The following is an 11,576-nucleotide window of genomic DNA, read 5'->3' as shown; positions in this document are numbered from 1 at the left end:
GAGCAAATGGAATCAGAGCATCAGCCTCACTTGTCATAAAAAGTTTGTGTTTAATTTGATCTATCTGACTTATATGCCTACTGATCGTACAGTGAATGTGTAACAGTCATTTAACACTAATATTTGACACTACATAATACATTTGATTAAATACAGTCCATTTCAGATTTAGTGAGAGAGAAAACGTGAATTAAGAATACATAGAAGCACAAAATTTGCCATAATACTTTCTTAATCTGCTCTATCAGAACATAAATTATATTAGGAACATGTAATACTGCTTTTGTGGTACTGGGGAAGATGTTAAACGCACACACTTACTTCCTCAATTTATGCCAGCAAATGCGAGCCCTCGGTGTAGACTGGCTATTGCAGCATAGCTAAATGCTAGCTAGCTATATAACTCATTGATTGCAATTCTAGCTAGATCCATCGTTTGGATCTTTGAACTTTTCTTGAATTTAACAACATCCCTCTAGAAAAATGGTATGTGTACTTTATTTTCCTGATTGCCACTGAGTGAATGACTAAAATGGCTAACGTTAGCTAGCTATTTAAACGTAACTTTAGTTATTACAAACTACCTGCCTAATTTCTATTGCTAGTTATGTAACAGTGACATAACATTACAATCCCAAAAAGTAAAATCACACAGAGTACTTGTCCATGCTTGTTAAGTATGTGATTGGGGTATTAGTTTACCCTAGTGTAAGAATCCATTAATTCAAGTCCTAGCTGTGACAACAGCTGCAAATGAGGGGATGACATGCAATAGATATGTGAAGAGTTGTGTAGGCTACAGCTCCTCAGTACAGTATTATAACAATGTATCAGCTGGATGCATGTGATGTTATCAGCAGCAGGACTGCTGTTAGCTTTGGGACACAACATCAGGAGTATGTGATGTAACGGTTTTGATAAAACCAATACACGGACTCCAGATGTTGTGTCCCAAAGCTAGGCTGCTGTGAAATCACTTTAATCTGTGCTCCGTATATGGTAAATGCTGTAAACAGCAGCAAGCACAGTGGCCTTCAGTGAATATGAGGGTTTATCATCACAGAAGTGTTTAGGGGCGGTAGGTAGCCTAGTGGTTAAGAGCGTTGGGTAAGTAATCGAAAGGTTGCTGGTTTGAATCTCTGAGCCAACTAGGTGGAAAATCTGTTCATGTGCCCTTGAGCAAGGTACTTAAGCTTAATTGCTCCTGTATGTCACTCTGGATAAGAGTGTCTGCTAAATGACAAAAAATGTAGTGGAGTAATATTTAGCTCTTCTGTTTTTCTCTCTCCTCACTCCTTGTGTCCGTCCTCCATAGATCCCAGAGCTGTCCAGTCCCTCAGTGTGTATGAGGGACCCTCAGAGGGTGGAGGAGATCATCAAGGCCATGCAGAAGGCTGGCACCAGCAAGATTCAGGTACCACCACAGAGATCCTTTTCAATTAAGATTGGATATGTAATTCTATGGGTACCACACCCAAGTGTTTTGATTTATTCTGAGAGGTTTGCTTGATAATATGTTGACAATGTCTCTTGCTTTTTCAGGTGATTTCAGACTTTGACATGACCCTCACACGGTTTGCCTACAATGGGAAGCGGTGCCCTACCAGTCACAGTAAGTACAAAATCTGGGATAGATTGTACGGAGAAGATACTAATGTGTATGTAGAGTTAAGAGGTCCATGTCTTGTCACTGATGTTTTTTCTACAAGCCCATGAGAATGATGATGATTGCATCGGTATTATTTTTATAGATATCCTGGACAACAGCAAGCTCATCAGTGAGGAGTGCAAAGCACAGGTATATTTCAAATGTCATCAGAAAAACAACTGGAGCACATGACAGAACTTCCTGTGATTTGGCAAATAAAGTTGTGTAGATTAGAAAAACGATGACACAAGATTCACTGCTTAAATGAGTGAAAAATAACTGTATTTTCTAGATGCGTACTAGCCCGTTTATCCTTTCTGAGTGTTGTCCATTCTCCCTCGGTTCAGCTGAAGGACCTGCGCAACACATATTACCCCATAGAGATCGATTCCAAACGGACAGCAGAGGAGAAGCTGCCCCTCATGGTGGAGTGGTGAGTCGCAGCTCTCTGAGCCAATCATTGCCCTTCTAGACCAGTAATGCATCACTTTGCTGTCAAACTGACCAATACCCTTTGTTCTACATCAGACATAGACGCCTTCCTGCAGTCTCATTTAACCAATGAGTCCCACTGTAATACTGACACGTTTTTTTTTTTTTAAACTTCTAACCTGTTTTAAACATTGTATGTTTAAGCTACAGACTTCTGGGTTGTACCATCGGATTCGTCTTATTCTTCTGCGTCCAACCATTAGTCTGTGTGAAAAGCAATCTATGAAAAGCTGAGACTCTCACGAACACACACGCTTTGCTCTATGACGCTTACAAGCCACAGAAGAGTCGTTAGAATGTAAGAGGTTCTTCTACATAGAATATCGTAGGAAATCCTAGGACATAGTGTCTATAATACTGTAATAAGCTCACGTAGCTCACAACTCCAAACAGTTGTCATTGACTAGTTGGATATTCATTTCCCACCGAGTAAACAATTTCTCTACAGCATTCATATCAATTCATTTTTATGAGGTTTTTGCTTCAGCAGACTTTCTTTTCTTATTGACATTTGTCAATAAAACTCATGAATGCCACTGTTTATGTCAAATTGTTCTGTGTTCTAATTGTAGCGCTGGTTGTCCTGAAAATAAAATGGTGAAACACTTCATTGTGACGCTAAATATAAGGGCTGGACATGCAGATAAATGAAAGTCAGATAAATGAAAAGAGGATTTTTGCTGGTGTCTCGGGACCGATAGGGTTAACCAATCCCCTTGTGCCGTGCATCCCATAGGTGGACTAAAGCCCATACTCTTCTGGTGCAGCAGCGCATCAGGAAAGACCTGCTGCAGGATGTGGTGAAGGAGTCCGATGCTATGCTCAGGTGAGAAGACCCTGCTACTGTTGCCAAACCACAATTATGGCTGTTTAGCAGCGCAAAGTCATCGATAGCATAGATGGTACCAAATGATGAAGCCATATCAAGTCAATAATGTTAATGACGACCAGGATGATGATTATAATGGTAGTGATTACAGCGCTATCTATGTTGCTGTCTCCCCAGGGAGGGCTACCAGCTGTTCTTTGGCCACCTGCAGGAGCACAGCATCCCTCTGCTCATCTTCTCTGCTGGGCTAGGAGACGTGCTGGAGGAGGTGATCCGCCAGGCCGGGGTCTTTCACCCCAACGTCAAGGTCTTCTCCAACTACATGGACTTTGATGAGACTGTGAGTAGACTATCACTGACACACAAACCACAGTATATACAATACAGGTAGCCTCTATGGAATTGAGTAGGGAGAGGGGGTTGTCGTGAAAACACTTAGTTTCATTACATTAAATGCGCTTTTCCTACGCTGGTGACGACGCAAAGACTGGGTAAAAGGTTAGTGGTTTGAATGAGGATTTAACCCATTGTTGTCCCTCATTCTCAGGGCGTGCTGAAGGCGTTCAAAGAGGAGCTGATCCACATCTATAACAAGAGGGAGGGAGCTCTGCTGAACACGGGCCACTTCCAGGAGCTCAAGTCACGCCACAACATCCTGCTGGTGGGAGACTCTCTGGGGGACCTGACCATGGCTGATGGGGTGCACAGCATGGAGAACATCCTCAAGATCGGCTTCCTCAACGACAAGGTAGGGTACTACTGGCTGCACGTACACATAAGCTCTCTCTCTCGCACCCCAATAAACCCTCAATCATGCAAGAAGTAACGTTTTTATTTTGACTCCGAAGTTGTATTGTTTTAAGGCAATTGAGTGCTTGTTTTAACGCACAGTCAGCTTGTTCAAGCACTGTTTAAATGTCGTTGGACATTGACCCCTCGTTAACCGTTCCCTCTCTGCGTGATCTTTCTCAGGTGGAGGAGAGGAAGACGTCCTACCTGAATGCTTATGACATCGTGCTGGTGAAGGATGAGACCATGGAAGTGCCGAACGCCCTGCTGCTCCACCTCACCAGCACCAAGTGACCTGACCATGAACTTCATCTCACTGGCCAATCAGTAACGAGCGTTGCCGCTGGGATGGATTACAGACTGTGTTTTGGAGTCGCCCTTCCACGCTCCTCCAGTTGAGTCTCCGTGTTGAACACTTACAACTTGAGAGCAACATCCTTTATAGTCCTACAATTTGATTTGATTTAATCAGGAACCCTACTGTCACATTCTCAATTGTTTACGAACCATCAATAGTCCAACTGAAATGGAACAGGAAAACTAGGTGATATCCCCGTCTGGTAAATGTGTATTGGGTTTGTGGGGAGAGAAACGTTACTGGTGATATGTATGCTCTGTCTACATATGAGGAATGTACAGCGCCAGTAAAACGTTTGGACACACCTACACACATTATTTTGACTATTTTCTACATTTTAGAATAATAGACACCATGAGTGTGCAAAGCTGTCATCAAGGCAAAGGGTGGCCACTTTGAAGAATATCAAATGTAAAATATATTTTGATTTGTTCAACACTTTTTTGGTTACTACATGATTCCATCCATATGTGTTATTTCATAGTTTTGATGTCTTCACTATTATTCTACAATGTAGAAAATAGTACAAATAAACACCCTGGAATGAGTAGGTGTGTCCAAACTTTTGACTGGTACTGTATGTAGGCATGTGGGTGCTGTTGTTTGGATCTAGATGTTGTCTTCTCTGTATAGATGAAAGTTGAATGAGTTATGGTTTGTTTGTCATGTGGGACCTATCTTTGTCATATAAAGGGAAAGAAGACAGGATAAAGGGCAATCTAACTTTACTTTTACCATGTCAGTTTGAAACGCCAGTGTTTTATCTTAGTGTTTTATATGCCATCTTTTTTTGTTTCGTGAGACTTTCTCTCCCTTTTTTTTGAGAAGTGTATTTTATGAGAATGATTACAGTAAATGATGTTCATGTTTGACACGTATTTACTTTCAGCTCTTAATAGACTACTGTTTTATGTGGATATCATCAGTATGGAATATGATGATACTGTGTCAAGGTATTATGGGTTGTGTGCGTGGCTACGTTTTACAATGGGCTTTTTTTGGCGCCACAGTGCCACCATGTGGTCAAAGTAATAGTAATTCGAGCCATGTGTATATATTGACATTTACAGTATCACTCCATGCTGGTCTCAAAGAATCCATCCACCTTTAGCCTTGATACATTGAAAGTACATGAGCAAAGTAAAAGCATTTTAAATATTTGCCATGTTTATATTTTCACTGAAATGCCATCACTTTCTGTAAAACATTTTGATTATGTTTTATCATTTAGAGGCCAATTGTTGCCTTTTAGAGTCCTGTAAAAGTAATGCTAGACCTATTCGGTTTATGGTGAAGAACATCTGAATATTTAGTACTTTACATTTTTTGTATGATGGCAAAACATTTAATTGCCACATAATGGAGGTTTTTAGTTCTTGGTACAGCCAAGGCATCTGATTCTATTGCTATCATTATGTTTTGCCAAATTATAGTATAACATTTTCACCCAGTTACTTGTTTAAAGATTTGAAGTGGAAATCCATTCATATTAAATGGCGACGTCACTGGTACAGTACGCAAGATTCCGGTCATACATTTCTCTTGAGACGTGTGTTACTGAGGGGACAGTGTGTTCGCTATATTGTATTTTGAGGGGATAGTGTGTTTGCTACATTGTGTCACTAGATTGTATTTTTCACCTGTATGAGATATGTAGGCTTAACAGGATAACCTCTCCACAACTGTAAATAAAATGTGGCCACTCAACCCTTGTTTCACTTCATCTAGGTCTATTTCCTTTTTTGTAAAACATGCCAAAATTCAATTTTGTCATCACCAGTGTGATGCTATTCCCAGGAAACTCTATATTAATGTTATTCCCAGCATACACAATCCCTAGACAATGGACATGGATCCCAAACACAGGAAACAATGCATTTTTTATAGGTTTTTATTAGAAAAACAGATGTTGTTTATTATGTGATGTATGTTCTACAAAGCAAGGCACTTAACAAAAATCTTGTATTGTACAAAATAGCCACTCAAAATATACAACCTACAGTCTTAACATCATTTTCATGTCTGGGATAAAGGGGAGGGAGACAAACATTTATTCCTATCAGCCATTTTGAAGCCAACTGCATTGCATCCTGGGAAGAAGGACCATCCCAAATGGCTGACAAGGTAGTTCAATGGAAGTGCTTTTAGCAAAATGTGTCTGAGTCAAACATTTTTTTAAACATAATGATTGATGCAAGACTGCAGAATAAGTTATTTATAAAAAGTATAGATGAACCACATTTTCATAAGGCAATTTACAACACATGGAAGCAGTCCTTCGTTTAAATAAGTATGGACCATTTTGGGTTATTTTCAACCAGTGGAGGTTGCTCAGGGGAGAACGGCTCATAATAATGGCTGGAACGGAGCAAATGGAATGTCAAACCATGTGTTTGATACCATTCAACTTCGTACGTTCCAGCCATTACCACGAGCCTGTCCTCCCCAATTAAGGTGCCACCAACCTCCTGTGTTTTCTACATAATAAAATGTATTTAAGAGCTCCACTAGTTGGCAACCCCCTAATTGCATAGATTCTGTCTGTCAGTTTGTTGTGTCTCTCTCCGTCCCCGCACCCCTCTGCCCAGCTCGACTGTACCCCCTCACAGTTCCTCATGTCTGGCCCTGTCAGAATCCTCCTCCACCTTCAGTTTGAGCTCCTCAGCCACTATCTTGCCATCTCTGTTGCGGTCCTGGTTGTTGAACATGTCCTTGATGATGCCGTCAGCATCCATCCCTGGCCTCAGGCGACCTGTGCCCTCTGCCACCTGGATGTTTATGAAGGCTGTGAACTAGAGAGAGGGAGAGCAGAGAGAAATATGAGAGTTGTCCTTTCAAGAGCTACATCATTTGAAGAATAATTGCCGTTTTAGATGATCACCTGACTTGTTGTCCTGACCTACACAAGGATGTTACCAAGCAAAGGGCAGAATGTATTGGGTGAATCCTGACTTTGAATGATGGATCCTGCTAAATGTCTGGCGTGTGTTATCTTACCTCCTCCAGAGGGACAGATAGATCTTTGTTGAGGTCCATGGCAGGGAACAGGGGATCTGGGCTGTCTCCCAGCCACACAAACATGTAGCCGTCAGGCACACCCTTCTGCAGGTCCAACAGCTCCAGCTCGAAGCGCAGCACGGCACTGCTGGGAACGCCCTTGGCTGCAGGGACATGGAGGGGAGAGCATGATGAGACATAGAAACAGTGTCAGAATAATGTCATATCCAAATGCAAGATATTGCCACGCAGGACTTGGTTCTGGGTTTCAAGATGAAAGTGATCATGACTAGTTCATTCACTCACCTCCATTTTCTCCATGTCCCAGATGGGGTGGGACGATCACAACTCTCTTCTCTCCCACACACATGCCCCTCAGGCCCTCGTCCAGACCCTCAATCACTTTGTTGGCTCCCAGGGTGGTGATGGGGGCATTCTCATAGTGGTCCCTGGAAGAGGGAGATATTGATCAAGGCCCCGCCGATGCTCAGACGTGCTCTCAGTCAGTAGGAATTAAGTATGTAGCCCTATATGTTCTACGTTGTAAGATGTATATAATATGTAAGATACAGTATATAGTTATAGATATGGCTGGTTTCTATATCTTGGTTATATTTTGTATCATATGTTTTTACTTCTACACAACATAAGTAGCTGATAAGTCTTCCTGCCTGTTGGCGTGGAGGCCTAGTGATATCAGTCAGACAAGTAGCCAGGGGTGATTAGATTACATGACTGGATCAGGCGTTGCAGTGTGGCGTTGCAGTATGGCGGTGCGATGGACAGGAGGCGCTCCTACTCACGAGGAGTAGAGCAGGGTGCCGTCCATCAGGGAGCAGTTGTAACGGTACTGGATCAGGTCATCCACCTCACTGGTCAGGTTGCACGTCTTGGGCTTGCTGGTCACCTTGATCTCAATGAGGTCTTTAGGGTTGTGGAAGTCGATAACGTGGATGTCGAAGACCAGCACGGCCGAGCCAGGGATGAGGTCTCCTAGAGTGGGGGAGGAGGAGAGAAAAAAAAAAGGAATTTGAATAGAAGTAGGGACAAGACTCAGCGTGGCCACTGGGCAGTAAGACATGTAAATGCTACTCTGACTCCTCCCACCCCAAAACATTTGGCCAATGCCACAGAGCCACATACTCACCAGTTCCCTTCTCCCCATAGGCCATGTGAGGAGGAAGGATGACACGCCTCTTCTCTCCAATACACAACCCCTGGAGGGCCTTGTCCATGCCCTGGATCACATAGCCCATGCCAATGTAGGTGTTGTATGTGCTGTTGCGCTGGTAGCTGCAGAAAGAGGAAACATAGCAAATGCAAATTAAGAGTCCGTCTTTACAAGTCTTGGTTTGACAGTAGATGTATTAAACACGTTCCTACCTGGTGTCAAAGCCAGAGCCGTCCTGGAAGGTGCCGTTGTAGTGGTAACGAATGTAGTCTCCCACCACTGTTTTACGGGTGCAGGTCTTAGGCACCTCCTTGACCACCACGGCGATGTCATCCTTAGGGTTGAACAGGTCAATCATAAAGACCTCAAACACCAGGGTGGCCTGGGATGGAATCACGGTGCCTAGAAGAGGAGGATGGTGTTTAGAGTCAATTATATTATCTATACACAGCCCGATGCAAATCTTACTTCCTCAGAGGGGTGGTCCACAGCATTGTTTTTAATCTGTAATATTTATTTTACCTTCATTTAACTAGGCAAGTCAGTTAAGAACAAATTCTTATGGTCAATGACAGCCTAGGAACAGTGGGTTAACTGCCTTGTTCAGGGGCAAAACAAGAGATTTTTTGCCTTGTCAGCTCGGGGATTCGATCTTACAACCTTTCGGTAACTAGTTCAACACTCTTACCACTAGGCTACCTGCCGCCCCAATATGTCTTGTCAACTGTTGTTGTGGAGTGACACTTGAATAAACGTTTCTAGACTCTAAACTCTATGTAGCCTATTATACACTTCCTGTGTTTATCAGCCCAGGCTAGGAGTTATATATAGTTTTTACCATATCGCTTCTCATAGGCTAGGGGTTATAAATAATTTTAGTTTTGTTTATTAATTCAACCATTTAAAAAAAACAGGCGCACAAACTTGAAAAAGCCATACATGCACATGAATATAATCATCGAGGATAATCTTGAGACAAGATGGCTAGACAAGATCGAACACAGTATGGCAGTGAAATAATAAAACAAAAACAGAGAAGAAGAACATCTCTCTCATCATTCCAGTTACATCATAGGGGTTATTCATATGGGCACAGAAGACATCAAACACATTTTTACATTATTTTTAAAGCTGCCCAGAGATGACGTTGTTTTTATGGGCAGAGGCAACTCAACTCGCTAGTGGTTACTAGTAGTTACCATATCCCTTCTCCTCATAGGCTAGGGATTATAAACAGTGGTTACCATATCCCTTCTCCTCATAGGCTAGGGATTATAAACAGTGGTTACTAGTAGTTACCATATCCCTTCTCCTCATAGGCCAGGAAGGGTGGGATGATGATGGTGCGCGTCTCTCCCACACACATGCCGATTAGACCCTCGTCCATGCCCTTAATGAGGTAGCCCATGCCCACGTACGTGTCATAGGTGCCGTTCCTAGAGTGGCTGAAAGAGACATGGACGGAACGGGTTAACACACGCACACAAATACAGCATGACTGGTTTTCCAGAGTAGATATGGAGCTCACCTGGAGTCGAAGGGCACGCCGTTCAGCAGCGTGCCGTTGTAGTGATAACGGATGAAGTCAGTAGCCTCCGTGAGGCGCTTGCAGCTCTCAGGTTTGCTGAGGGTGCGTGTCTGGACCTTGTCTTCCGTGTTCCAGATGTCGAGCAGAACCACATCAAACACCAACACAGTGTCGGCAGGGATCACATCACCTAGGAGAGACAGGTTGGGTATTCATTGTGTGCCACTGGAATATACAACTGGGGCCCAACAGAGGATAACTATATGTGGAATTTAGTTTGTACAGGGCACACCATCTGGCACCAGGCCCTATGTAAACTGTAAAGGTCATGTAAGAGAAAGAAATTAGTTGTTACCTGCTCCTATGCTTCCATAGGCAAGGTGTGGGGGGACGGTAACTTTTCTGCGCTCATTGACACACATGCCCTGAACTCCCCTGTCCAGACCAGTGATGAGACGCCCCAGTCCAACCTGCCCACTGAAGGGTGCACCACGTTCATGACTGAAAAGGGGGGATGGGTAGAAGAGGTTAGAGGGAGAGAATAGAAGAGACATTCCTCAAGATTACAAAGATTATATTTCTTTCAATGGTAGGTGGGGTCTAGTCAAGTTATTCTGTTCTGTTCTATTCCTATTATTATATTAGACTATTTATATTCATTTTAACTGGTTGTAAACCATGTATCTAACCATATCTGAATGGGTTGTGTGCAAATTATAAAATAAGTAATGAACAAAACACAAAAGTAGGCCATCGTAAAATAACAACAGGCATTTTAAGATATAGCCTCACCCAGCCTATCAACCAACTGAATTCAGCTGTTCGTCTTTGCATTGAGTGTGCGTGGCATTTCGTAGTAGTAAACACCATTGAACGATATTGTGCAGAGCGCCACATAGGCCTCGTTCGAGGATGCGCATGACACGCATACGGCAGTTACAATGTATCTGTGCAAAAATGCACAGAGCAGGGACAAAGTTACAATGTATCTATGAAGCGCAGGGTCTTCGATACAAAGTTTCAAAATGGTTGCTTAGAGGGGCTGCAAATTTGGAGGTAGGACACGTCTGCAACAGGCCAACTGCGTGAGACCATAGTTAAACGAAAATGTCCTCCAGCCAGCACAAAATTTATTTGCACAGGAATCAGAAAGGCTTGCTCTGGTGTGATGCTCTTCTGCACTATGTCAATAGACCCATACAAGCGAGTCGTGCGTCGTAGCTTACCTTGAATCGAACTTCTTGCCGTCGGTGAAGGTACCGTTGTAATGATAACGTACGAAATCTCCCGTTTGCACTTCTCTGGGACAAACTCTTGGAATGTCATACCGATCAATAACCACGTCTTCTAACGGGCCCGGGCTACTGCTTACATGATTTCCCGTTACACAGAGCAAAATTAGCGCAAATATTGACTCCATTATAAACGTATTCTCTAGTGTTTTGTTAAAGTATGAGAAACAGACGGATGATTTCGCCGTGACTTCTCCGTCGGCTACCGTCTATAGATGCAGAAAGCCAGAAGTGCGGACGTAGCTTCTGCTCGTTCAGAAGAGGGAGGTGTGGCATCCAATTCACCCCCTCCTCTTTATAGGAATTCTGTAAACGTGTAAAGTAGCCCTCGGCCACATATAATAGGCCTAAGTATCTAACTCGAGCGCAAGCCAGAGGAAGCCGACTTAAAGCATAGCCTACTATTTAATAACGCCTGTGCTATACTATTTACAATGCCTTATTATTTGTATGCCTACCGAACATAGACAGT

At 42.9% G+C, this 11,576-nt stretch overlaps 2 protein-coding genes across 2 annotated transcripts; one reads left to right on the top strand and one right to left on the bottom strand.

The window, feature by feature from the left end:
* The first annotated feature begins 334 nt into the window (after nt 1–334).
* Nucleotides 335–4,503, top strand: LOC120044530 (cytosolic 5'-nucleotidase 3-like). The gene is made up of 9 exons (XM_038989187.1): nt 335–486; nt 1,316–1,414; nt 1,543–1,612; nt 1,752–1,798; nt 1,996–2,081; nt 2,877–2,966; nt 3,147–3,309; nt 3,517–3,717; nt 3,942–4,503. Exons 1-9 carry the CDS (start codon nt 484–486, stop codon nt 4,050–4,052), a joined length of 870 nt encoding a protein of 289 aa, XP_038845115.1. The 5' UTR covers nt 335–483; the 3' UTR covers nt 4,053–4,503.
* Nucleotides 4,504–5,991: 1,488 nt separating this feature from the next.
* LOC120035711 (peptidyl-prolyl cis-trans isomerase FKBP10-like) lies at nt 5,992–11,561 on the bottom strand. The gene is made up of 10 exons (XM_038982279.1): nt 11,039–11,561; nt 10,168–10,313; nt 9,813–10,002; nt 9,584–9,729; nt 8,497–8,686; nt 8,261–8,406; nt 7,917–8,106; nt 7,420–7,562; nt 7,114–7,277; nt 5,992–6,908 (listed from the first exon to the last, which is right to left on the bottom strand). The coding sequence occupies exons 1-10, from the start codon at nt 11,230–11,232 to the stop codon at nt 6,720–6,722; spliced, it is 1,698 nt and encodes a 565-aa protein (XP_038838207.1). The 5' UTR covers nt 11,233–11,561; the 3' UTR covers nt 5,992–6,719.
* Between the last annotated feature and the right edge of the window lie 15 nt (nt 11,562–11,576).

The sequence above is a fragment of the Salvelinus namaycush genome, chromosome 3 (genome assembly GCF_016432855.1).
Source record: "Salvelinus namaycush isolate Seneca chromosome 3, SaNama_1.0, whole genome shotgun sequence".
NCBI classification, from domain to species: domain Eukaryota; kingdom Metazoa; phylum Chordata; class Actinopteri; order Salmoniformes; family Salmonidae; genus Salvelinus; species Salvelinus namaycush.
The sequence above is the reverse complement of the archived record's forward strand: the minus strand, read 5'-3'. Positions and strand labels throughout refer to the sequence as shown.

Excerpts from the sequence above, each read along its gene's own strand:
- LOC120035711 (XM_038982279.1), bottom strand. The coding sequence starts at position 11,232 with ATGGAGTCAATATTTGCGCTAATTTTGCTCTGTGTAACGGGAAATCAT. Across the intron at positions 8,107-8,260 it reads CTATGGGGAGAAGGGAACTG|GAGACCTCATCCCTGGCTCG; the intron begins GTGAGTATGTGG and ends CCCCCACTCTAG. Across the intron at positions 7,278-7,419 it reads GGGACATGGAGAAAATGGAG|CCAAGGGCGTTCCCAGCAGT; the intron begins GTGAGTGAATGA and ends ATGTCCCTGCAG.
- LOC120044530 (XM_038989187.1), top strand. Across the intron at positions 1,415-1,542 it reads CTGGCACCAGCAAGATTCAG|GTGATTTCAGACTTTGACAT; the intron begins GTACCACCACAG and ends TTGCTTTTTCAG. Across the intron at positions 1,799-1,995 it reads GTGAGGAGTGCAAAGCACAG|CTGAAGGACCTGCGCAACAC; the intron begins GTATATTTCAAA and ends CCCTCGGTTCAG.